The 25213-nt window shown below is 50.0% G+C and overlaps 1 protein-coding gene across 1 annotated transcript in view; it reads right to left on the bottom strand.

Moving 5' to 3' along the window:
• Window positions 1-645: 645 nt before the first annotated feature.
• LOC149340307 (uncharacterized) overlaps window positions 646-25213 on the bottom strand; it is a 48768-nt gene continuing 24200 nt past the window's right edge. Inside the window, exon 2 of the mRNA XM_089549049.1 lies at window positions 646-3436. Within this exon, the coding sequence (XP_089405175.1) occupies window positions 3080-3436 (357 nt within the window). The 3' untranslated portion in view covers window positions 646-3079. The remainder of the gene's footprint in view (window positions 3437-25213) is intronic.

A 25213-nucleotide genomic window follows, 5' to 3' on the forward strand; every position in this document is an offset into this window, starting at 1 on the left:
AGGGCAGAGTCTCGGGTGTAGTTTGTGTCGGTAGCTCATATGAGCATATGTATTGGTTTGTAGCTGTCGCGAGCCGACGGCCACGTGTGGCGGGTTAAAGGGATGTACAACTGATCTGTAAGGGCTTTAAATTATTTTGGCTCTAAGATATGACTGATGTCCAAGGTGGTCCACGCCAGGAGTACTTGTCTGAACATGTCATTATAAAAAAACGACATTTTTGATCAGAGCGAACACTTGTTAAGTATCTCGATGCTGGAAGCAGTGATAGGTAAGCTTAAATCTGTAATACCAACTAACCAGACAACTAAGTGTCCTGTAGCACCTAAACCGAGTTCAGCGAAAGGGGCAACCAAGCGTTCAACAGGGCGGCTGTAGGATCGACGCGTGCTTTTGGGACTGTTGCACAACTTTATGTCGAGCTTAGACGCACCCTGTGGATATGTGGGTAAGTCTGTGGCAAAATGTGGGCCGATCCCAATTGTACATCTTTTTAACTTTGTTGGGCAGAAAAAAAAAATGGAGTGGTACTCCAATAGAAAAATTTACCGCCCTCTGGGGAGGCTGCTAATTGTCCTTTGGTAACTTTTGGTAATCTTTTAAGGACTCGATTCCGTAGTAAATAACGTAACACCCTCAGGCCACTTCAAACAAAACTCAAAATTTATTGGTTTATACGAGCACTGAAAAACAAGTCAGGGCATCAGAAAATCACCACACTTTTTTTTTTCTTTGCCGCAGTTAGCAATGAGCGAATAGTGTCAGGCAAACTGCAACACTGAAATCGCCAGAGCGCGCTGTGAAAATGCATTAATTAAGAAAATACTTGCTGTTTAATAGGGCCTACGTGCCCGGTTCAGTGCGTCCCTAACAACATGACAAGCTCGCAGCCTAGCTCAGGTCATTCAAAATTACGCTATTTGATTTTTTTAAAAAAAAAAGAAGAAAACAATGAGCAGTACACGAAAACTGCTTTCATACGCACGTAATATTACCCTTCGACATAAAGTGAGGAAGCAATGGTCGCCGTTAACTCTTAATTAACCAAAATAAATTCGTAAACTTTTTTACCACTGCAGGCAGCATGCATGTTTCTATTGGAAACTTTTATTCTGTTTGACATAATTCTCCTAGCCCGCTATTTCCCTTGCGCTTCTGCCTGTCGAAATAGAATGGAAGAAGCGCTCCACACAACGTCTGCATCACACTGAAAAGGAGAAGTTTCAAGTCGATCGACACCACCTTGCAAGCGTAATTAGGCAAGTTGAGTTGAAACTTTGGTGCCAAATATTTCGAAACATGCGGGTGTTCGGAGAATTCTACCAAATGAAATAGGCTAGGAATTCGACCGCCTCTAAGTTTACAGTATGAACTTGCACGCTAGCCACAGCGGCGAAAATGTTTATTCAGTGATATTGCCTAATTTAAGAGGTTGATGATGACGATTATCTTTTTACTACATGTCTGTCTGGTCGCAAACCTGCCTGCGAAAACAGCTATCATGTTCTGCTCAGTTTTTTTTTTTTAATTAGGAAAGTCTAATTTTGAAGTTCCTGTGTAATCTGTCCTGAAGATGGAAATAACTCTGCAAATAAATCTGAACAGGAAAATAATTCTGCAATTAAAAAAAAAGAAAAGGCACACAGTACCACAGTTAGGTGATAAACAAAAAAAAGATGCGCAAAGCTCACGAGTTTTTGTCTCAAGTCACCAAACCCAACAAAAAAAGCCCAGTCAAGCAACACAGTTCTTCTGACTGCTTTACAAAAATTCGACAGGCTCAGGAGAAGTTCAGAAGGTATTCGTCACGGAGTACTGTCCTAGAAACCACGTTGAACTCCGGAGATCTAGCTGCCTAGGAGCGCAAGAAGCCAACAGTCTTTAAAGCCAACCAGAACATGCGGTATATTTTGGTGTTTTCTACTCTAATGACGAACTTCATTTACAAAGTAGAACTTCACTTAAAAAGCATTTAGATAGAAAAAAACAAAGAAATTATAACACAAGACAACGTGCCCCTGAGGGCACGAAGATCACGTAGCTAATATAGGTGACATTGCTGCAAGCTAATAATTCTCTGCCAGTCTTCCCCCACCATGAACATTTATCCAAAATCGTTTCCGCAGTGCATATAAACATGCCACGATTCCCTTGCACTTGAGTTGGTTGGGAAAGAATGTCAGCTCCTTTAGAACATTCCCTCAAACACTTCACATTTCTTTGTTCTTTCCTGCCACGCCACAAAGGCATAAACGTACACGAACGAGTGCAGCTAGAAACCCTTATTTTCTAATAAGGCGTCTCTATTGTTCAAAGCCCCGGCCATACTCTCCCATTGCCGCTATCCAAACAAGGCGCAAAACAATGAACGGAAACGCAGCCTCAAAAACGGAAGTGGTGCCTCGCCGCGGCAGGCGGCGAAGCGTGTTTCCCTTTCCGAGCCGGGGGTTCTAAAAAGCAGAGATAAATATTATTGGTGTCCGGCCACCTATACACATAAGTACCATGCCTGCCAGCTATCACATGCGACATTTTGCTACCACAGTTCAGTTTAACTTCCTTATCATCCCCATGCGTGAATGGTATTCATCCCACCAGCTGATAGAAGCGCTGCTTAACCGTGCAGCCCTGCTCGCGCTCAGAAGCGAAGAGATTGCTTCCACAGGTTGAAGGTGGGGAGGGGGGGGGAGGGGGGCTGCTTATGGGCACAACGGCGAAAAACAGCACCAACCATTATGAATCTGCGCCAGCTAGCCCTGACTTCTGCCATATGCACAAAATATTCAAAGCACACCAAGGATACACATGAAAGCACAAGTCACAACCAAGCAACCAAGAGCTCACTTAGTCGAACACAGTCGAGTGGGAAAAAAACACACACACACACACACAAATTAAGAATTAAATTCGCTAATACGCAAGCCAGCATTGTTCCGCACGGAAGCAGGATGCCTGCTTGTCACTAAATGTATTGATGGTGAAGCACAGCAGCACATTCTCTCTGTCGAGTGCGGTATGTTACCCTTACGCCACGTCCAACAACTCGCGCAAGTTCCTTGTTCTCCACCAGCTCGCACGGTCACACGAACACCTCGTGGTCGGACTCGGAGTGACTGCTGCCGTAGTGCAGCTGCACGCCGGAGTCGTAGGCGGCTGTCTGGGACAGGGCTCGCCGCCGTCGCAGCTGACCGGCGGCGCAGCGCCGGCAGCCTCCCGGCTCGGACGACGACGAGGACGAGGCGAGAGACTCGAGCGAAGCCGGCCTGCTCGGGGGCTTCGCCGCGGTGCACTCTGCGCCGCTGCTGGTGCTGCTGACGCCGCCGCTATTCGTCACGGGCGGAGGCGAAAATTCCCGAGCCAGCCTCAGCTCGGCGATGCTCTGGTGAAGCCCCAGGAGCTGGCCGAACAGCTCGTTGTCCCGCTCCATCAGGCAGCTCTGCGACGAAGAGTAGGAGACGCCTTTTAAACGTCGGCAGCGCTTAAAGTTAATGTAGTGCGAAGAAAAGAGGTTCCAAGGGAAGAAAAGCGTTGCCGGGCGCGGGCATTGGCCTGCCCTAGGCAACAAAGACATGCAATGAACTTTTTGTTTGCATATTTCAAGGACATTGGACATCTTGACAAGCTCTCATTTCACCTTCAATGTTATCCTCGTACATTCTTCACGCAGTGAACTTTGTTAGCTCTTATATCGGACTATGTACTTCACATGTGACATCACTACTCACTGATGCGCCATAATACAATTTTAATGGCTGCATTTTATCTTCTCCCATTTTTGTTTTATTTTACCTTTTCCCGCCGCTCTCATACCGCCTTTATCTCCCAAATCCCCGTCTCCACTCAGAGTAGCATGCCAGCGATTTTTAAAAGCCGGCTACATCCTTTCTTTTTTCTTTCATTAAAGGGTTCTCTCTCTCTCTCTCTCTCGGGCGTGCCACAGGAAGGAGGAATAAGCAAAGTAAATTCGCTAAATAAAGGAAACGGACAATTGAAGAGAAATCAGAAAAATGTTTCTCCTGAAGTGACTGTAGCAAGGAAGATTGCTGTTATTTTTATTGTTGTTAATGATGATGATGATGATGTCACTTATGATGAACGGGAAGAGGAGGGTTTAAAGGACGGCTTTCCAAAAAAAAAAACGGTGCCCGGCGGTGTTTGTCTCAAATCTCACAGAAGCCACAAAAGAAAAAAGTTCCCGAGTTCTCCTGGATGGTGAAGCGAAGGCTATTAAATACCACGCGAGTCGAGCCCTTCTCCACATATAAAAAGAAAAATACACAAACTGCGACTTCAACCTGACACCACCGTGACATCACTTTTGAGCTTTTCTATTCGTCAACAGTGATGTCATGGCTTGCCGTTCTCCCTCGTACACTTGCATCGCAATTGCGCAATGCCATGCATAGCGTGCGCAACCATGCACTGGCAAGATCTATGTAATACAACTCTGAGGAGGCAGGACGCGGGGCCTTTCTGGAGGCATGTGATATCTCTGCAACGTTCAGCGGCCTAGGGCGCCTCGAAAGGAAGCTCCATCGAGGCACCCGGTCCGTTGGACAGCGCGCCGTTCTGTGATGTTAACGCAGGTTAATGTAAACGGGCTAAAAGAAACAGCGCACATCGATAAACAACAAAGCCAGTGGCAAAGGAGAATGCTTGTCCAACTGGCACACTGTCTGCAGTCAGACAAAAAGAAAACAGCAACGCTCCGACCAATTTCCGCGCCGTCCTTTGGTCCGTAATAACACGGAACACCCACTGTGAGTATAACGAGTCTGGCGCTCGACCCTGTGTCTGATACGTTTTTGAAGGGCGCATTGATGGCTTTCCCAGCACACAAAGGTTGCGAACATTATCCTACGTTACGGGACGTGAGTCCAAGTGGAGGAGTACTGGCTCCAGGTACGCCCGCTGACTGTCAAAGCGAGGGCAGTAACAAAGTAGGTGCGCAATTCAATAATATTAAAAAGTTTAAGGTCACTATGTCTAAACGAGGACAAACCGCTGTCGTTTTGGAAGCTGCTTCCATTGTTCACTTAATGCATAGATATTTACAATTTTGCGGCACTACACTGACGGCGTGTTGCATCACGCTTAATTCATACATTGTTAATATGCGCTTTCTCTTAAGAGCACGCACTGATTGCGACTGCATTCAACGGACACAGGTTCCAAACTCCATTAGGGCAACTGCCATCGACATGGCTCGCGTGGCACCACGCGACCGACATTACGGCTGGAAGCATTAAGAGCTGTTTTGTTTTTCCGGTTCGTCTTGCGCTGGTATCATTGCACCTATCGACACGGGATCGCCTCTAAGTGACTTTTCTTCTCTGCGCGAAACAGCCGGCGGCGTACGGAAGGGTAGGCGGCGACCCTGGAAACATAAGCACTGTAGCGAAGCACAAAACTCGCGTAGACGGCGCACAACGTCGTCATCGTAGCTCCATTTCGCGGCTATCGGCGATTATTGGCGGGGTTGTACGGAAAAGGTCAACCCGCTCACGTCGACAGCGTTGACCCGCCTGACATCGTGATCTTGACCCCGTGGGCGGAAGATGGATGCTGTCTGCCCCTTCGGCCCCCTCGCGGCCAGCCGAGGTACTGCGACGGGCGGAAGACGCCGCCGGCCATCACACCCCCACCGCGCTGGGCGGCGTCAACGCCTCCTTTATGGACTACGCTGCCATTACGGCGATCGTCAGGAAAGACTCGCGTGTGCCCAGAACAATGAGCCCGCTCCTGCGTTACAGCCTCGGGGCATGCGAGTGCCGGTATATGCGAGCTGGCCGCGCCTGTATGTCTGCCTCCACGAATCTCGCGCTGTAATGTCCGGGTCCCGAAACGGGGCCGCGCATTGTATTCTAATGGCGTATATACGGTCCACCCCTCAACCTCCAATTCGGTCGTGAACGCCCGTCCAACTTGACGCTTCTTCGTTTAGGCTGTAGTTCCGAAATTGCCGTCGTTCAATAAAACAGGGCGCGCACTAATTCGTGGTCGCGTTCTACAGTCCTTCCTTTAGGCAGAACAAGTGGAACGTATAATTTCCATTTACGTGGTTGCATATTTTTTGGAACAGTCTCTAAGGCTACAAAACGCACTCCTATAATCATAACACCTAAACCGGTTCCGTATTTGCAATTTCATGGAGCGCTTTCATAACGTCAAGCAGTATAAGCGTGCGCTTACCCATCTATGCCAGCATTCGAGCTGAATTATACATTGCTAGGGTCACACACCATAACATGTGTAGAAATCCAGGACAAGGCATGAAGACGTTTTGTGCTTTCTTTCCGCTTTATTTATGCACCTGCTCTTTGTCCTGTCTTTTTCTTTTCGTTCCCTTCATCCCTTCCTTCAAGCCATGATTCAGGTGCTCCCCAAAAAGTGAGACAGTTACTGCGCCTTTCCTGCTTTTCATATCCCCCCCCCCCCCCCCCCTAACTCACCACACACGCAAAGTAGCCACAGTTGCCTAGATTGTCGACGGAAAAAACTATGTCCACGAGATATGAATAAGTGATTTTCCTACGTGCGGCTGCCAACATGTATCGCATGTAGTTTAAAATCCAAATTTATACCACCTAATTTTTTAATCTGCGGTACAACCCACTGAATTTTATGGTCGTCAGAGAAGTCGATGCGAACACAGGATGCATTTTAAGAGTCAGACTTATGCCATCAATTCCAATATGTTCAAGCAGGGCTTCATGGCGCTCTGTGGTTGTCTCACAATTGCATGTGAAAACATCCCCAATTAGTTGCAGTGTTCGCTACTGGCAGCCGACAAAATAGCCCTACTTGATGGTGTCCAGTATACAGGAACACTAATGTCCAAGAAAGCTAGGTATAGAATGCCTTCTATGCGCTGCTCAAAGAAAACTCGTGCTCTATTACAGGCTGCAATTTTATAAACGAAGATTAACTTCGAAAATTTTACGCGAACCATCATGGACGGGCTCCGATGTAGAGAGAGTGATTAACTGACACAGACGGCAGAGTCGGATGTATGTTCAGCACATAGAGCTAATGTCCCGACCCTATAGAGAGAAAGCAGTGGCCGCACATCCATATCCACATTTTTTATAACCGTGTTGGTAGCCTCTATGGTAATTCTCTTCATTGCTAACAGCTACTGTTCACGGGGACCAATTTCAGGGCGCGTGCACTGATTACGTCGGTCTTTTCAGATCCCATGGTTTCCACTCGTGTCATGATGGTCGCTGTTGTTATGGAATTGAAACTTATGGACGTCATCCATGTACCGTTTATTAGGTCAAGGTGTCCCGATGTAATGAAATATTCTCCTCTAGCATATTTTAACGCTTGTTGAAGCAGGCGGTCTGACTTTGTTGCTTTTGACGCTAATAATTGCTGGGTTTGAAGCCCACAACGCATGAAATGTCTCGGTGCACGACTTTGTCACGGCAAAATTTTCCACTTACACAATCAACCGACTTCGCGGGCTGCCGTTATGAAACAGCGGCGACGAAACCACAGAACGCAACGCGCGTGTGATGTGTCGGCAGCCCTCACATCGTGACAACCCTAGAACTTGGGCTCAAGTTCACACCGCTTCGTAGTCCGCCTGGTAAACGCGAGTGTTACACTACGAGTGATTTCGTCAACGTCTCGTCCGCAGTACAAGATTTCGCCAAGACGTTTCGCAGCCATTTAGTTCACCGTGAAGCTTCCGTGTGCGAGCAAGGTTATCTGCGAAGTTAAGGCGAATCGGGCTTTCTTCACAAGTGAATACTTGCCGTCCACCCGAGCGTAACCATACGGCAGCAGATTAAAGGTGCACATGTACACCTTCAAATTTTACTTGCCGCCTTAGCTAAACGCTATTTCGTTTGAGCCGCCGCGGTGGCTCAGTGGTTATGGTGCTCGGCTGCTGACCCAAAAGACGCGGGTTCGATCCCGGCCGCGGCGGCTGAATTTCTTTGGAGGAGAAATTCTAGAGGCCCGTGTACTGTGCGATGTCAGTGCACGTTAAAGATCCCCAGGTGGTCGAAATTTCCGGAGCCCTTCACTACGGCGTCTCTCATAGCCTGAGTCGCTTTGGGACGTTAAACCCCATAAACCAACCACCAACCAACCAGCTATTTCGTTTGAAGCAACAGTTTTGTAGACATCGCGGTTTCTCCCGCTGGCCTGGACGTCCGCATTGCGATGAGGTCGAAATCGAAAGACTCCCATGTACCGCATTTAAGTGAAGTATAGAATGTGAGGAGGTCTAAATTTATTATGCGCCGCTTTCTATTACTATAGCTGAAGTGTAGTAACTAGGGGTGTGCGAATATTCGAAATTTTCGAATATACTTCGAATATTATAATTTTAGTATTTGAATTCGATTCGAGATCCAAGTATTCGTGTTGTTTCGAATATTCGACCCGACGCGAATATTCGTATCTAGCCGAATATTCATTGTGAGCACCGGCGTTCATTTCGATCCGCAAGCCCTATCGACAGATACATAACAACATGGCGGCGCCTACACGGAAGGAAAATACTTTCTTCCTCCAAGGGCCATGCCGTAGCTGACTGCGCTGGTGAGCTTTTTGGTGCTATACCTGCGAAGCTGGTATAGTCAGAGGTGTGCACGAAGTACCTCGCAATATGTGCCAGGTCAGTGCCAAGTGAGAGGGCATTTTCTGTGGCTGGAGGAGTCGTTTCAGTTAGAAGGGAACTACTTCTGCCTGAGCATGTGGTGCAGCTGGTTTTCCTTCACGACAACCTTTTACGTCATCCCAGCAACGCGCTTTTGTGCTGATGGCAAGTTAGCCTTAATCAATGCTGTGTACTAGCCATCTTCTCTGATATTTCCACTCTTCTAAGAATAATGTTCGAGACTTTGATATCTTTTGTGCTGCCACACACATTTTGTGTTCATTTATTCATCAATAGTTGAACTGTGATGTTCTTGGGTGCCCAAATAAATGTTTTGTAGTGATTAAATGCGTCTGTCCTTGATTATTCGATATTCGATTCGATATTCGGAGCTAAGTATTCGTATTCGATTCGTATTCGAAAAATTTGATATTCGCACACCCCTAGTAGTAACCTTTCGAATTTAAAATACACGAATTGTATATCTAAAACCTTCGCAATTGAAGGGATTTCTGTCGCATATTCCGGGCATAGCAGATGGGACAGGCTATATAAATGTCTGCCCCGGTTCTGTCTTACTTTTGAGGTGGAATGATTGTAGTACATAGTGCAGCGGCGGCGTCGGTTAGAGTCCGTAACACGTGGACGGATTCGCCAAAAAGCGGAGAATCCCGCTGCGGCTCAGTGGCTGTGGTGTTCGGCCGCTTAGAACGAGGTCGCGCGATCGAATAACGGCCACTGTAGCCGCGTTTCGACGGAGACAAAATGCAAAAACGTCCTCGCGCGCTGTCCGATGTCAGTGCACGTTAAGGACCCCAAGTGGGTCGAAATTTATACGGAACCCGCCACTAGGGCGCCTCTTTATCTGTCCCTCTTTTTCCTCCTTCCTTCATCTGTTTCCTCACGGCGTGGTTCAGGTGTCCGCCGAAAGTGAGACAGCTACTGCACCTTTCCTTTCCTCATGCAACCTTTGCATTTGGAAAGGTAGCAAGTCCCACTTTCGCGGATATCCCTTTTTTATTATGACGGTAGTGAATTTTTATGGCGCAAGGGCATCTGCGGCCAAAGAGTGCCATGGCACAATGTATTTTCGTTCGCTCAAGGTGGGGTCAAATACCCACTTCCCAGCATTTCACCCTGATTAAGCCGAGCACCAGGCCTGGGGAAGCATGCACCCATTGTATCACCGGTGGGTACCCGGCGGCACTGGGGACCGAACCCCGCACTTCCCGCATGCGAGACGGATGCTCAACCTCTGGACCACCGCTGCGGTCAACATTTTGACTATGAGACAACAGTGGAGTATTGTAAGGTACTGCTATGAGCATACTGATAAGAATGAACTATTCTTCCGACGCGTAGCGAGATCTTGCTCTTAAAGAGTGTCCTGAGCTCGCACCAAGTAGTAAGACTGCCATAGATGATCAATGGGGTGCGTTTTTTACAATAAGTAACAGAAAACTACAAGCGCTCCGATGGGGGATATCTGCAGATATATTGCTTTTCATGGTGCAGTCTTACGATATCAGAAAAATTGCGTTCATAAACACCTTCCACTTGAAAATGCGCTTCTCTGGAATATCTGGGTACGAGACCTGAGATAGAAAGCTGCGCCGCTTTATTGAGCTAGCATGGGCACCCTTCGATTGATATTTTCCCAGGTTAATAACTCCACCTAATTTTCTGCCGCGGCCGTCTAAGTTCCCCTTTTCATTGTATTCGCCGTGTAACTCGAGAAAGACGACCGTTTCTTCTGCCCTACGTATTGCACATTCTGCGGAAGCTGAAAAAAAAAAAAAAACTTTTCCTTTTTTCTCCAATGAGTACGATTATCTTTCTATTAACGATGCGTCTTTTATCCTCCTTTCCATCGCTGGCTGCGTTTGCCGTAGTTTCCTCTTAAGATGCTTTGCCAGCTTTTAAGTTTCGGCCCCGAAAATGGGTACTGGCAGAACTACCTGAAATTTTAATCTCATTTAAGCTTTGCGAATTTCAATTTCGGGATAAACAAATAGGTTTAGCGTACACTATATTACTTCCCGGCGCGGAAATTGAAAGTTTCCACAATAAACTTGAGCACGCGGTGTACTGCAAAGTCCCCGTGAAGGAAAAAAAAAACTTTCCGGACAGAGTTTCCCCGATTGAAAGCCTATTATAAGCAGCAAAGAACAAGATGAGTGATGATAGATGACATCCGCATTTCTTTGGTTAATTGCTGCTCGGGAAATACCCGACCCCAATAGGAAACAAAGTGGCAGGACAACCGCAAGTTTTTTCGTGCCCTGTCTTTGTCTGTGATTCCGCCAGCGATCATGTATTTAGGAAGCAAGTACCAACTAGCTCAACTAAACGGTTTAACGAGTAATCCGCGTTTCCCTTCCCGCTGTTTCCTCATGCCGCTAACCGACAGGGTCACCCTATTCTAAAGTCTCCACGAACTGCTCACCTTTGCGTCTGCACTGAAATGCGGCAGCCCGGAAGTGGGTCTGAGGCCTAAATAGTGTTCACAAGGGAAAGGCCACAGCCGCTAAGTCATCACAGCTGCTGTATAGCCCACGTAACACGGACTCGGCGATGAAAGCACGAAGAGCTTCGTGAAGTAAGGCAGGCAGGAGCGCAGCAGCTACGAGGCGATGAAGAGCGCGCCACCGCAGGTTCCCGCGTAAAAGAGCCCGGCCTCCGCCGTGCAAGCGCGGGGGGGGCCGTCCGTGCGCGGCCAGCAAAGCTACCATTTCAACAAGCGCTCTCAGAGCGTTAGTGCCTTCCATTTGGGCTATGCGCGTGCTCGCCTCATACGCTTTTGTGCGGTGGGAAACAGATCTACCCTAATGCAGTTACCTCTTGAGCGTCTTTCTCTTCTTTTTACTTTTTCATGTTTCCTACCATTTTTTAGGTAAAGACGAAACTACGCAGGATGCGTGCGGCCCAGATTGCTCGAAAGAGGACTTGAGGAAAAGCAAAACAAAACAAAACGGAAATGAAATGTAAATGCGACTGTAAACGAGCACTTTCTCCTTGATTGCATTTGCGCTCCCGAGCTGATAGTATGTATCTGCGAAACATTACGACGACGGGCATTCTGCTATCCTCATCGCTCGCCCGCCTGTCATGTTGCATAAAAGCCTGCGGTGCCGCTTCTCTTGATGGCTTTGTGGGTTGAGGATTTAATTGAGGATTGAGGTTGAGGATTTAAGCCATAACACCGGATGGTACCTCTCACAACACACCACCAGGGAGCCCCGATGTTCGGTTTCTCCGATTAGGGTGAAAACTACGCCTTTTATTATCCCAGTATTATCCTAATATTATTCCAAAAGACCACATTTCAGGCAGTGTCGCGATGTCATTCAGCACTGCTGCCATCCACAGAAGATTTCTGTTTGTAACAAAGGTCTACGCGATTCTTCTGCAACAAAACGGCGTCTTTCGACCGAACGATGGCTGTGACCGCCGTAACGAAGGCGCTGATACGAAGGCGTCACGCATAGGTTTGTGCGGCAAAGTGAAAACGCCTCCGCCTTTGTTATTTACGACACGCACACCTACACACAGCGCCCGGCTCCCTTGTGATGTAAAAAAAAAAAAAAGATTTATGCGCGCTTACCCAGGCAGTGATCGTTTCGTTAAGCTGGAGCGGTTTGTTTACAGAGGCCCGGCAATCGTTTCCTGCAGAAGTGGGCACTCGCTGCCAGGCCTGCCTTAACGTCTCTCTGCCCTACGACTCTCCCAGAGAGCCCGAGGCCGACGCCCATGGCATGGCTCGTCGCAAACGAGTGAGCGCTAGCGCCAACGCGTGCGGAGATGATGTCGGAGAGACCTCGCGGACGCCTCTTCCCAAAGCCTGCCGACAAGCCTCCCTTGCGCTAGAGCTCGCTGCCAATCCGCAATTATTGTTTATTCACGCCAAGAATGACCCGGGCACCCTTCCAGACCGTGGGACCTGGCAAGGCCGAAAAACACTAGCGACGCGTTACGCCTCTAAAAGGCAACGGTTGTATACAGCGCAGCAATCTATTACATCCTTCACTCGAGGTGTAACTAAATCACTGGTAACGCTCCGCCTTTTCTTCTGTAATTAGATACTGCGGTCGCCGTCCTTTGCAAGCTCTTTTTGAATGCCACTCATCATCCGCTACCACTGGCAACGCCCATAAACGCTCTCGCGAGGGGTTGCAAAGTCGAAAATAACCAGCTTGCAACTCCGCTCATTCGCCTGGACACAAACGCGTCTGATAACTACCTGGTACACAGACAACAGCAGTGCCTTTGAGTGTTTTTCAAGTGTACTCAAACTTTTGCACTTGCAATCTCCAACTTAGCGATCAATGTCCTGCCTGCCGGTATGCTATTTTGATCCTAACTTAGCTTCGGTGAGCGTGTATAAAAAAATACAGCGTGCGCGCCCTTTCACTGACCGTGAGCACGCGATACGCCAGTTGAAGCGCGCCGTGCGCCCCCAAAGCCAATTTACAGAGCTAAACGCCTCACCCGTACGCCAACGCAAGACGTATATAACGTTATCGCGCACAGGCTCCGAGTCCCAGCGGACACGTGAGCGTGACTGATGTCTCATTATACGCCGCTTCGGACAGGCGGCTATTCCCGGCACATCCTCTCGCGTAGAGGTAATCATTTCCTCGCTTGCGGTGGTCACGGACAGCGGTACAGCCCATGTGCTCGACTATCGTGATATTTATGAACACGCCGGCTACTCCAGATTTGGCCGAGGTAAAGGTCGCGAGAATCTCTTCCTCAGACACTTCGTTGACTTCGTGGCGCAAGACTGCCTGAATAGAATAATGTGCGCACAAGAGAACTTCGACGTCAACCACTGCACTCTGAGTCAGCAGCTCGATCTCGTGTAGAGGCCGACAACGAAAGAAAATACCAGCCTGGCTCTGCTCCGTGCTGAAAGCGCTGTTTTTGTGGATTTCACGACATATTTGCAAAACTCTTCGTACGTTATCCTGCGTAAAATGTGGTCCTGGACGGCTCACATTATCAGCCATCGCCTCAATGGCAGTCGTCACTGGCCAGTGCACTTGTAAATCACAACGCCCTCCTTGCCCTCTAGTCTCAATGTGTGTCGTGATTGGTCAGCTCACGGACGCCGGCTAATCACGTACGAATCTTGAACACGAAGGCGTACAGTCGGCCTCATGGGCCTGGGTTAGCGTAACACAACGCCTCAATGGCATTTTTATTGCATTTCCATTCTATTCGTCTTAACCACTGACGCAAGCGACACCATACATACTTGTGCCACCGTCGGTACCTGGTAGTGGATGCACTGGCTACCACTTCATTCTCTCACTTCCGTCCCTTTCACCCCTTCCTCCCTTCCATCTTCTATAATAGTGAGGCAGTCACTGCACCTTTACTTTGTTCATAAACTCTTCCTCCTTTCATAAGGATATAACCGAAACAAAGGAAAAGAACCGCCACATTAAATTGGACCTGGTTCCTGTACCTTCCACTCGATGCATCTACGGCCCGTCCTCTCATCTTGGTCTCCTGAAGATCCGCGTGACGGAGGGGCGGGGGGTCAGCCAGTAATAATTTGGTCTTCTCCTCAGCTTCCTTTAACCCATCCTGGTTGGCACTGCAGGGCGTTTTCGCGTTTCGCCCACACCGAAATGCGGCCGTCGCGGGGCGGTCGGGAACGAACGCGTGTCCGGCAGCAGCAACAATAAATACGGCCGGAGAAGAACGACGACTTGGCCTCTCGGGAGGCTTAGCGCGGCTTGGCGAGCTCTGGGCTTTTTCCTCCCGCCCCACGAAAAGGGCGCCTCCCGGGGCAGCGGCAGCAGCAGCAGGCAGCCCGCACGCGCCAATTGTGGGCTCCGTTATACGCGAAACAACCGGCGAACGCGCCCGCAGCTGCGTCACGGTCGAGGAAAACAAAAGCAGCTCAGGGGGAAGAGAAGAAAGCAGAGCGGACGGGTTCGAGCGGCTGTGCTGGACGCTGGCGAAAGTAGGCCAGATAGAGAGAGGGAGAGAGAGAGAGCGGGTCAGGGTGAAAGTGGAGCCGGCCACTTTTGAGGGGCAGCCGTGCGGGAGCTCCAAAGTATAGGCACGCTGCTCACATCACCGCGAGCAAAGGAGCGCTCAACGCAGTACGCTCATTTGCTGGGTCCGCTGTACACAGGGCGCGTCCCGCATTGCGCGAATCAAGAGTATACGAAAAACCACTTGGTCTGTTACGAGAAACGTTATGATTACGGTTAATCCGTTCTTACGCGACAAAGCAACAATATGCGCTGTAGGTCACTGGTGGTAAGTTCCAGTCGACGATCCGGAGCAGCTCTTCGAATCCGCAAAGGAGCAAGATGTCTAGGGAGACCAGGGAGCCTACCGTCGCGGTCTGTTCAGAACTCATGGATCAGAATATAAATAGGTGACTGAAACACGCTTTCGCAGAGCATGAAAACTTGCTCCGGATCACCGATTGCAATGTGCCATAAGATGACACGCAGGGAATTTCGATGAGCGCGACTGTGTGTGTGCAGTGCAAAGGGAATAGGGACAAGACAGGAGACAATAAATGCCGTGCCTTGTCTCCTGTATTTTCCCTGTCTCTTTTTCACTGCGGATACAGCTAGCAGCACGCCATAGTGAAGGGCTGCGGATTAGCTTCGAACTTCAACGCGCATCACAATCTCTGTACATGGGCGTTTTTGCATTTCAACCCCCATCAAAATGCCGCCGTTGCGACTGGATTCACACAGGCACCATCGGCAGGATACGGCGCAGCGATATCAATTATTGCCGTCAGGCGCTGCACAAAGCTCTGACGTTTCTTGCCGCATACCTCTTTTCGCGCTTTCCAGACAAGTATGGCCTTTTCACATTCAGGAGCCTTGCTGAGCAGTGCCTGCGCACTCTTGGTATTAGCAAGGTCTTTTGATGGTTTTGAAAAGAGAATCAGAGGATCGTGGTACTAGTAGATTTGAAGGACCATAATTCAAGTTTCTTTCCACTCAGGCCGCCGCGGTGGCTCAGTGGTTATGGTGCTCGGCTGCTGACCCGAAAGACGTGGGTCCGATCCCGGCCGCGGCGGTCATATTTCGATGGAGGCGAAATTCTAGATGTGAGTGTGCTATGCGATGTCAGTGCACGTTAAATAACCCAAGGTGGTCGAAATTGTGGTCGAAAGCCTTCCATTACGGTGTCCCTGATAGCCTGAGCCGCTTTGGGACGTTAAACCACGTAAACCAAACCACCTTTCCACTCAACTTCTCATAACTTCTTTCGTTCTCACGTCGAGACAGTTATTTCTAGCATCCCTCGTAATGACAAGCGTGGTTTTGCTAATACGCCTGTGTGCGTTTTGCCGTTGCGGGTTCAGGATTGCACAAGCAAGACCTCTACTGTTATTTCTGTTTACTGCTGCAACAGTGGTACTGATGACATTGCATGCTTTTGACATTCCACCGTCGACGCAAACCTCTAGGTGCATGCGTAAATTAAGGCCGTCCCCAGGCTCCGTCTGCGCTGATCTCGGTCGTGAGAACCGCCAAGGGCACACGTCGGCTGTCAGCGTCCACAAGCATAGTCCTCGCTCGCGATTTCCACCGCCGCTTCGTTCCGGAGCGAAGGACTCACCGGCTACCACGGGACCGCATAACAGAGACCTAGATGAGCTCGAGACGCTTATGGGCTACGTTGAGCGTGAACTGCGCTCGCATGGGACGCATTAGGGTCCGCCGAGCGGCCTCGACAACAAAACTTCCCCGCAATCTGTGTAGACAGAGCGTTTGGGGTCAGTCCCACCGCGACCCCCATTCCCGCCCGCCCTTCCGGGCACCGTAACGCGCGCTGCATTAGCGATGCGTCATTAGCACTGTGAGACAGCAGAAAGAGACGTTTTCCCGGCCGCCGATCCGACGTCTTTGTCAAGGACGCGCGCGAGAAAAGTAAATAGAACGGGACACGCGGGCGACGCCGACCAGCGCGATGCACGTGCGCTCTCGCTGCCCCCGGGTGCGCGCGGAAGAAATGGCTCCGGACAGGCGTGACACGCATTCCTACGGGACAGAAAGACAATGCACAAACGGTGCTCACGTGTAACGCACTCATTCCCTCGCGTTTCGCTTCACAAATGTTGTAACCTTCCTACTCGAGCGCTTCATGCCAGAGAATGAAAAGCCAGGACAATTTTGTGTGTCCGGTTGTGAGAAAAAACTACTGTGGTTTGCGACTGCTGTAGAGTACGGTGTACGGTATGTCACTGCTAAAATAACTGACATCCTTTCGTGAGCCTACCGTTCTCTAGAAGATAAATATACACGATACAATGTAAGAAGATATGGCTTGGCTATGAGGGACGCCGGAGTGAAGGGTTGAGGAAATTTCGACCATCTGGGGTTCTTTAACGTGCACTGACATCGCACAGTACACGGGCCTCTATAAGAATATACATATAGAACAGCAGATACCTATAAGAGCTTGCGAGCGTCGCCAGCCAGTGGTTGGAGCGCAGTTGCTATGCCCACACATACTCACACGCTTTTTACTTCCGTTCAGGGCTCTGTAGTATAGCGTTGATCATTTATCGTAGCAAGGCTGCTAGCTCGCTTCGAATACATACTGAATGAATATGTGCACATATTGATGTGTTATTCGACTACTAATGCGGCAGAGAAAACAGCCCTTTTCAGCGGTTACCAAAGTACCGGCAATAACGGCACCCAGAGTCATGAAAGAAGGAAGAGTATGACGTAACCTCTTTTTTCGACTGTTCTTTCGCATTTCCATCTCCGCTTTTTTCTGACGGTGAACGAAATCAGCAGAAAACAGGACGGAGTAACTCTTAACAGCAAGGCTGCACGAAACAGCCCCGTCAGGCACAATGAACGTGCCTGAGTTGTTCTGTCAACAGTTGCGAATCCTCGCTCGTGTTCGCAAAATGTTTGCGCCCATTCTCACGTACCTGGAACGAAAACAGAAAGGAGAACACGTTGGCTGTCGGACGCCGAGCGTTCTTTATTCCAGGTCCGTGTTTGTACGCGTCTAGAATAACGGCGCCCCACTTTTTCAGACCCATCGGTCGAAGTCTGAAATCGATTGCCGCGCATTCATGGAATCCATGACGTGGCGTGACGTCAAACAGCGTTAGCAAGCCAAATCAGTGTGATTCGGTGCGTGATGCGTATCCTACTTTGCCACCGTCGGCACGCAGCAGCAAATGTTTCTTTTGTGTGCATAGTCCAACCATATCGACATTTGTTGGCGCTCAGATCGAAGCTGCAGTCTGTGCCGGCAAATTAGGGGCCGGCCCTTATTTGGAGGCTACAGCTGACCCAGTTCATTTTCAATAGAGTACTAAGGGACGGAGAATATAGACATGTTGGGGAAGGGTTGGGAGCCTTTCCTGCATGCAGTGCTGTGCGCTGCATTTATGCATCAGCGATATTCTGCATATATGCATCCGCGGTATTGAGATGGTGTGCATTTCGCTACACTGCGAGCTGGCGAGAGCTTCATCATTAAAATGAAAGTATAATGGTTCAGTATTATTCATCATGTGTTTAGAGGAGCCGCTCGGATATTTGGATGCGTTGGGGATAAGAGTTAATAGAGAATACCTTCGTGATCTCCGTTTTGCTGACGACATCACCTTGCCAAGTAAGTGAGGGGACGAATTCCAAAGAATAATCAAGGTCCTCGACAGGCAAAACAAAACAATTGTAAAGGCTTTTGCCCTGCAGTGGGCGTAGTTAGGCTGATGCTAATGATGATAATGGCGGTATATTTCAATACAAACGATCGTTCGACAAATGTGGCCGCTGTCCAGCTAAATCGAAAACTGAACAGTAACATTAACTGGCCTCTGAAATGCGAAGCCACGCCTTATGCGACAGCATAAAGAGAGTGCTCAAGCAAACAGGCACAAGAAAGAAAGAACATAGTCCAAGGTTCGACGGAACACCGTCTGTTCAGAGTGAAGCATTATTTATTCACAAAGGAAAATTGGGTCACGGACCAAGTCAAAAGATGAAAAATGACGTTTTGGGTCACATACGGGGCCCTTGTTCACAATAAGGCTGTCACAGAACAAGGGATGGTTATATACGCTTCAGAATCTTCTGCAAACTTTTCACGTAGATATGATGTAGCGTGCCCTGATTCTTGTTTAGCGTGTTGGCCGTTGTCTTGATGATTAGGGATTCTAGATGCAGTCTTGCAGATAGGTTCCTTTGCAGATAGGTTCGGGGGCCTTATTGTGAACAAGGGCCCTGTATGGGACCCGAAACGTCATTTTTCATCTTTTGACTTGGTCAGTGACCCAGTTTTCCTTTGTGAATAAATAAAGAAATAACAGCTGTGTGTTGCGGCGAGATGCCGAAGGAAGCGAAATAAAGGAGAGGGAGGAAGACATACAAGGAATCAGATTCCTGAAGATTTATCCTCTTGGGCACCATTTGCAGCCGCTTCAATCATAGCGTAAGACACAGCAGCAATGAATGCTCTTACACATGACTCAGTCGACGGCAGCGACTCGTTTAATGCAACACCAGAAGCAAACGGTCGTCAATTTTTGGCAGAGATTGCACTGCTTTGGACACCACGTGGCATGAATATCATCATCATGAACATGATAATTTGTTATACCGTCAAGGCCCAAAGTGCATTACATAAAGGAGAAATAATTTAGAAGTATAAATGCAAAATGACCCTAGAGATACAACGAAAGCTTGTATGACGGCATGCGAATGATTGTCACGCACAGTAAGCAATGAAATCTATTTTAGAGCGTAGCTCTTAGTCGCCCGTTCCCGCGTTCCGCGTCGTAGTCGGCGTTGTCGGCGTAACCTGTTGTCCAAGTAACAGAGCAAACGCCACGTGGAAAATGGCTGTCACATGACAGGTGACAGGTGGCAGGTAGCAGCAGAGAGAAAGCGTCCCCTTTCATGGCGAGAGTGGCCCATTTCATGAGCATATTTTCACTATGTGAGCGATAGAGGAAAAAGTTCGTTAGGGTGACGAGGAAGAAGAGGATAGAATGTTTATCACCCCGCTGCGTTGGAAGAGAAGCTATCTTCCGTCGCGGCTACGTCTGCTCATCTTGAGAGTCTGGCCAGCTAAACCCCAGCATATTCGAGGCACGGACATAGCGAAAGCGACGAGTGTGTTCAAAGTGCAAGGTTCTACCGTGCTGAACGCTCTTGCGCGGGGCCCAACGCCTCTGCCGGTGCCTCATGACCAGCTAGCCTCCATCTTGTCAGAAGGAAAGGAGCTCGGACGCTTCTCCCGAAAGGACGCCACGCAGCTCAGAGGCAAGCAGATTAGATGTGAGCTGGCTCAAGACACTCCCTCTACTGTGGCACAAGCAGACTTTGCCTCGAACTGGCATTTCACCAGACGGTGTCAGGAAGAAGTAGTCAAGGACCAGCACCAGCGAGGAAATAAGGACGCGGATTCCAACATGCTTGGCGACCCCTCATCGTTCGCCGAGCTGATCGAGACGCCTGTATTCGTCGTGGCGGACTCTGTTTCAGCACCGGCGACTGCGGCACTTTTAGGTGTCTCACCGGCATGGGCTTCGAGCACTCCCTGGGTCTCCTCTCGAGTACCGCAGACGGCCATTGTGCATCAGCCCCCAGTGTGCGCACAACTAGCGATGACCAGAGGCGCACCTGAACGAGCTGCACTCCCTGCTCTGGTCGTGGACGAAATTGCCACGGCCCAGTTGGATACTTCCACTCTTCCTGTTGCTCCTGAGCAGCAGCAGACAGGCGGAATTTCAGCAACTAGCTATGCCATGGAGAGCTACGCCTGCGGTGACACTGCGAAGGCTGAGAAGGAGGGCTTCTTTCTGTGCCCCAGGAATAACAGAGCGGCCGGGAGACATTGCACACCACCTGCAAGCGGTGCGCAGGTCTCTACACGGCCTCGTAAAGGTCGTGGCACCCGCTGGCGACGCGCAGCAACGGCTGTTCAGGACCAAGTGTCACAGTCTGCGTGCAGCGTTGATAACGGCCAAATGCAAGTACTGTGGGCAACATGCGCGCTCCAAAGACTGCCAACCCGCAACGCAGGCGCCCAGCTTCTAAGTCTTGCAGTGAAGGCGGCTCAGCGCAACCGCAGGTTCAGAGTGCACAAAAACGATGCTCGTGTCATCTGGAGTCGACGCCGCGACGTCTATCGGGTGGCGTCGTTATAACGCTGCAACAGGCGAATCACGTGCTGGATTTAGTGCACAAGTTCACAAACCTCGAACTGACGAACGGCACCAGTAACGACCAACTCACGGCCCAGCAAGCGGAACATCATCTGAAAAAAGCAATCCATTTGTTTGGCGCGAACATTTGCTTCGAATGCGGGACGTTGAAAGAAGAGCAACCGGAAGAACCTGCTGAAGAGTCCGTGGAAGGCACAAGTGACGGAGATGACGCAACTGAGAGCAGCAAGAGCGGGCACCTTGAGTCTACGCCTGACATGCCACCTATGATAAGTTCCTTCAATACCCGTGCTGCCGTAGAGGGCAGTTTTCACGACACACCATTTAACTTTGTACCGATGCTTCAGCTGCCAGCAAGTTCACTGCACCATAGCCACGTACTGCACGCCCAGAACAACTCCCCTCACTCGACGCCTGCTCTCGGAAGAATTTCGTACTTGACTGCAAGAAACGTCGAAGCCTGCTCATTTCGGCAAGCTCAGCAAGCTCATTTCGGTGCCTCTTCGCACAGCCTTCTGCCTCCTCCAACGCGCCCGCTGCTGCCAGCACCCGTCAGGAGGACCAAAGCCGTAGCAAGGAGCGGTTCGTTCGGCGCATAGAGCGCGCCCTCTGGCTGGACGACTGCAACCCGACGTGCCAGGAAGGCTCGGACGAAGGGGGGAAGTCCCGGCTGTGGCACCTTGAAGAAGAAGAGTTGCGGATCCTGAACGCGAAGTTAGAGTTTCGGGAGCAAGTACTGCGTCTGCTTCGCGAAAATAGCGAGTTGCGGAGGGAGGCAAGCGAACTGAGAAAGCAGTTGGCCAGGATTGCTGCCGCCATACCGTCGGCGGCCGACGGGCGCCTGGACGGACAGGTAACTACAGTTTTTGAACGGTTGCACGCTGAGGAAGTACACAGCTGCGTGCCTGACGAAGGCCGGGGGGGTTTATCTCTTCACTATCGGCATTTTTTTTACTTTTCTGCGTCAAGGAAATTGCGCAGTAACCATCTCACATCATGGTGGATATCTCACCGCGCTGTGGGGGAAGGGACGAAAGAGCGAGTGAAAAAAAAGAGAAAGCTGCCATAGTGGGTGGATGAATTTTTATTCGGCAAGAATGTCATGGAACCCTACTCCCCATCCCTGCCACACTTTTCCCAGTTTTCAATGCGAATTAAGCTCTCGAACCGGTTGCTGTAAAGCTACTTTCGAATAGCTGCATGTTAAGAGGACTTTGGCGCCGATACCATCAGGTCTTTGCCAAAGGTTTTTGAGGCAAGAAGGGCTTCGGTTATTCGGTTAGCTTTGTTTACACAGGTAGTGGTGCTAACACGAGCCAGAAATCTCGGCACAAGAGTTTCTCCGCATTTCGCTTCTATGGGCGCACCGCAGCCGGGAATCTAAGGCGCCGTCAGCATTGCAAGCAACCGCTCACCAGCTGCGCTTGAATACGTTGTTCTAAGAGAAGCATGTTCACAACATTGCAGCTGGGCTCTGTTTACACGGTCTGCTGCCATCACTTTATTCGTCTGCAGGCCCAAGCGGGTCCAAGCCACCACTTCACGAACAAGGCTCCGGCTGATCGAGACTGCTGGGACGGCGGCCCGGAGCGTCTGCCGCAGGCGTCAACTCTTCCCCGTAGGACATCCATGAAAAAAGTGCGTGCTTGGCTCAACTCTTGGTTTCCGCCCTCGCCCACAGTGCCACCTCATGCCAATTCAGTATGATATCAGTATTAAATAAAGTTGTGTTTCTCTGCGTTGAATTACCGTGCTTTGATGGAATTCCTAGAGGCACCAGGTTCTTGTTCCCGCGTTAGACGTATCAGCGCTATCACTTTTTTTTTTTTTTTTACGGGAACCAGAGTAAGGACGTTCACCATCGCGCTGAGGTTAAAAGCAAACGCATAGTACATATTTCCTAAGATTTACAGCCAGCAAAATCATTCGGGCTGGACCCTTCTACAGTGGTAGCGGTCTTAGCTTCGTTCCCAGTCTTTCGCGCACTCTTCTGTGAAGGGGTGTCCGCCTTGAGCTGCCCTCGCCGTCGTCGCGTGGCGAGCGCAGGCCCATGATCGCGTGACCGCCCCGTGCACGAAGCCCGTGCTTCGCAACCCGTGCTAGCTTCGTTATCAACACGTCGCGCAGAAAATTGCGGAGCGTGCCTGTCATTAGGCCCTGAAGTCTATCGAAGAACTGTGAGGAGCTGATCGTTCGCACGCCCCCGCCCACACGTCCCGCGGGCGATGCCCGACGGCACACCAAATCCACAACGCCGAACAATGTCTTCGTCACCGCAGTTTAAGGGGTGCAGTCCGTTTTCGTAGGAGGAAGAAACTTTTCTTTGAGTGCTCTTATTTATTTACTTATTTTTTTATTTTTTGCTGAATAGTAGGCACTGCATCCCCACAAAATGTGTTTGATGCCGTCAGCAGAGGTGGGCAAGTGCCCCTTTTTTTTCTTCGATCGTCTTCACCTTCATAAACTTTTCCGTCCGCAATATTTTGTTGTTGTTGTTGTTGTTGTTGTGGTGGCGGTGGTGGTGGTGGTGGTTGTTGTTGTTCACCTCGTAGAATGGCGCATACCCACACAGGGGGATCGGCCAAGGAGTGGGGAGCATAGAGAGTTTTCGAGATGAATTTTGTCATGAAAAAAAAAAAATAAAGAACGCTGGGGAAGAGAAAAGTCAACCGAAATCAAAAAGACCATAAAGAAACGGGAAATGCATAACGCACGCAGGAGATGGACTCTGTGATATTTGTAGCCGAGGGATTTAATAATATTGACAGTAGTAATAGGAAAATAATAAAGGTAATTTTAAAAAATATTAGCAATGTCATCTTCATTTAGTACAATTTACTGGCTTCCCTCGCTTCGTTGTTTTTTTCCCCGACCCTTTCTAAAGGTGAGGGCGAGAGAAGAATAGAAAGAAAAAAAAAGGCTGTTCGCGCATTTCTGGACGCCATTGTATTTGCACCACAAATCAAATTTTCTTTCCTTGAAATTTTCTGCAGGCAGTGACCATGTTTGATTTTAGAGAAGGAAAAGCTAGCACTCATTGCTATGAATAGTAACTCTTTGCATAAGGCACGTTTTTGAGCCATATAAGCGGATAATAATAACGTAACATTTGCGTACTAGAGTGTAACTGAAATAATTATCTGCAACTTCTGTTTCCTCTTCTCTCCTCACTTGGGCTGCCCTCTTGTGCACCTTCTCCTTTTGCTGTCCGGCAGTCCGAACGCTCCCGCAAGCGCAGCTGGCAGGCGGGTCCACCTCCCTATTACCTAAAATTACAAAATGACAGCTCCGCCGACTGTCAGATGTAAGCAAATTTGATGCCGCTTCTCTTGCATACACCGTCTCCCTGCGTCTCGCTTGTTGTTGCGCGTTAGCGTTAAGGCTCCTGTTCTGCAGAAAATCCGGTGTCGGCATTGTTGACGGCGTTGTGAGCACAAAAGCAGGTGGAGCACCTGCCACCTAGGTCGCAGGTGACCGCTAAAAAATTGGCGGGGACTTAGCTTTGGTTAAGCATGGTAGGTTGCGAAAGCAGGTGTTTTATACTGCATATGCAGCTCCTCTAGTGGGAAGAGCGCGGCGCGCCGTGCTATGCGGCCGCCGTTACCCGACGAGCCGAGTTGGTAGCCCGTCTCTCGCTCCTGGTATGACGTCACGCCATAGCATCACTAGCACCTCTAGCGGGAGGAGCGCGGCACGCCCTGGCAAGCGGTCGCCGTTACCCGACGAGCCGAGTTGGTAGCCCGTCTCTCGCTCCTGGTATGACGTCACGCTGTAACGTCACTAGCGCCTCTAGCGGGTGGAGCGCGGCACGCCCTGGCAAGCGGTCACCGTTACCCGACGAGCCGAGTTGGTAGCCCGTCTCTCGCTCCTGGTATGACATCACGCCATAGCGTCACTAGCACCTCTAGCGGGAGGAGCGCGGCACGCCCTGGCAAGCGGTCGCCGTTACCCGACGAGCCGAGTTGGTAGCCCGTCTCTCGCTCCTGGTATGACATCACGCCATAGCATCACTAGCGCCTCTAGCGGGAGGAGCGCGGCACGCCCTGGCAAGCGGTCGCCGTTACCCGACGAGCCGAGTTGGTAGCCCGTCTCTCGCTCCTGGTATGACGTCACGCTGTAACGTCACTAGCGCCTCTAGCGGGTGGAGCGCGGCACGCCCTGGCAAGCGGTCACCGTTACCCGACGAGCCGAGTTGGTAGCCCGTCTCTCGCTCCTGGTATGACATCACGCCATAGCGTCACTAGCACCTCTAGCGGGAGGAGCGCGGCACGCCCTGGCAAGCGGTCGCCGTTACCCGACGAGCCGAGTTGGTAGCCCGTCTCTCGCTCCTGGTATGACGTCATGCCATAGCGTCACTAGCGCCTCTAGCGGGAGGAGCGCGGCGCGCCGTGGCTACCGGCCGCCGCTGCGCGACG

Source organism: Amblyomma mixtum, chromosome 6, assembly GCF_055824585.1.
Source record: "Amblyomma mixtum isolate Tamu chromosome 6, ASM5582458v1, whole genome shotgun sequence".
In the NCBI taxonomy this organism is placed as follows: Eukaryota; Metazoa; Arthropoda; class Arachnida; order Ixodida; family Ixodidae; genus Amblyomma; species Amblyomma mixtum.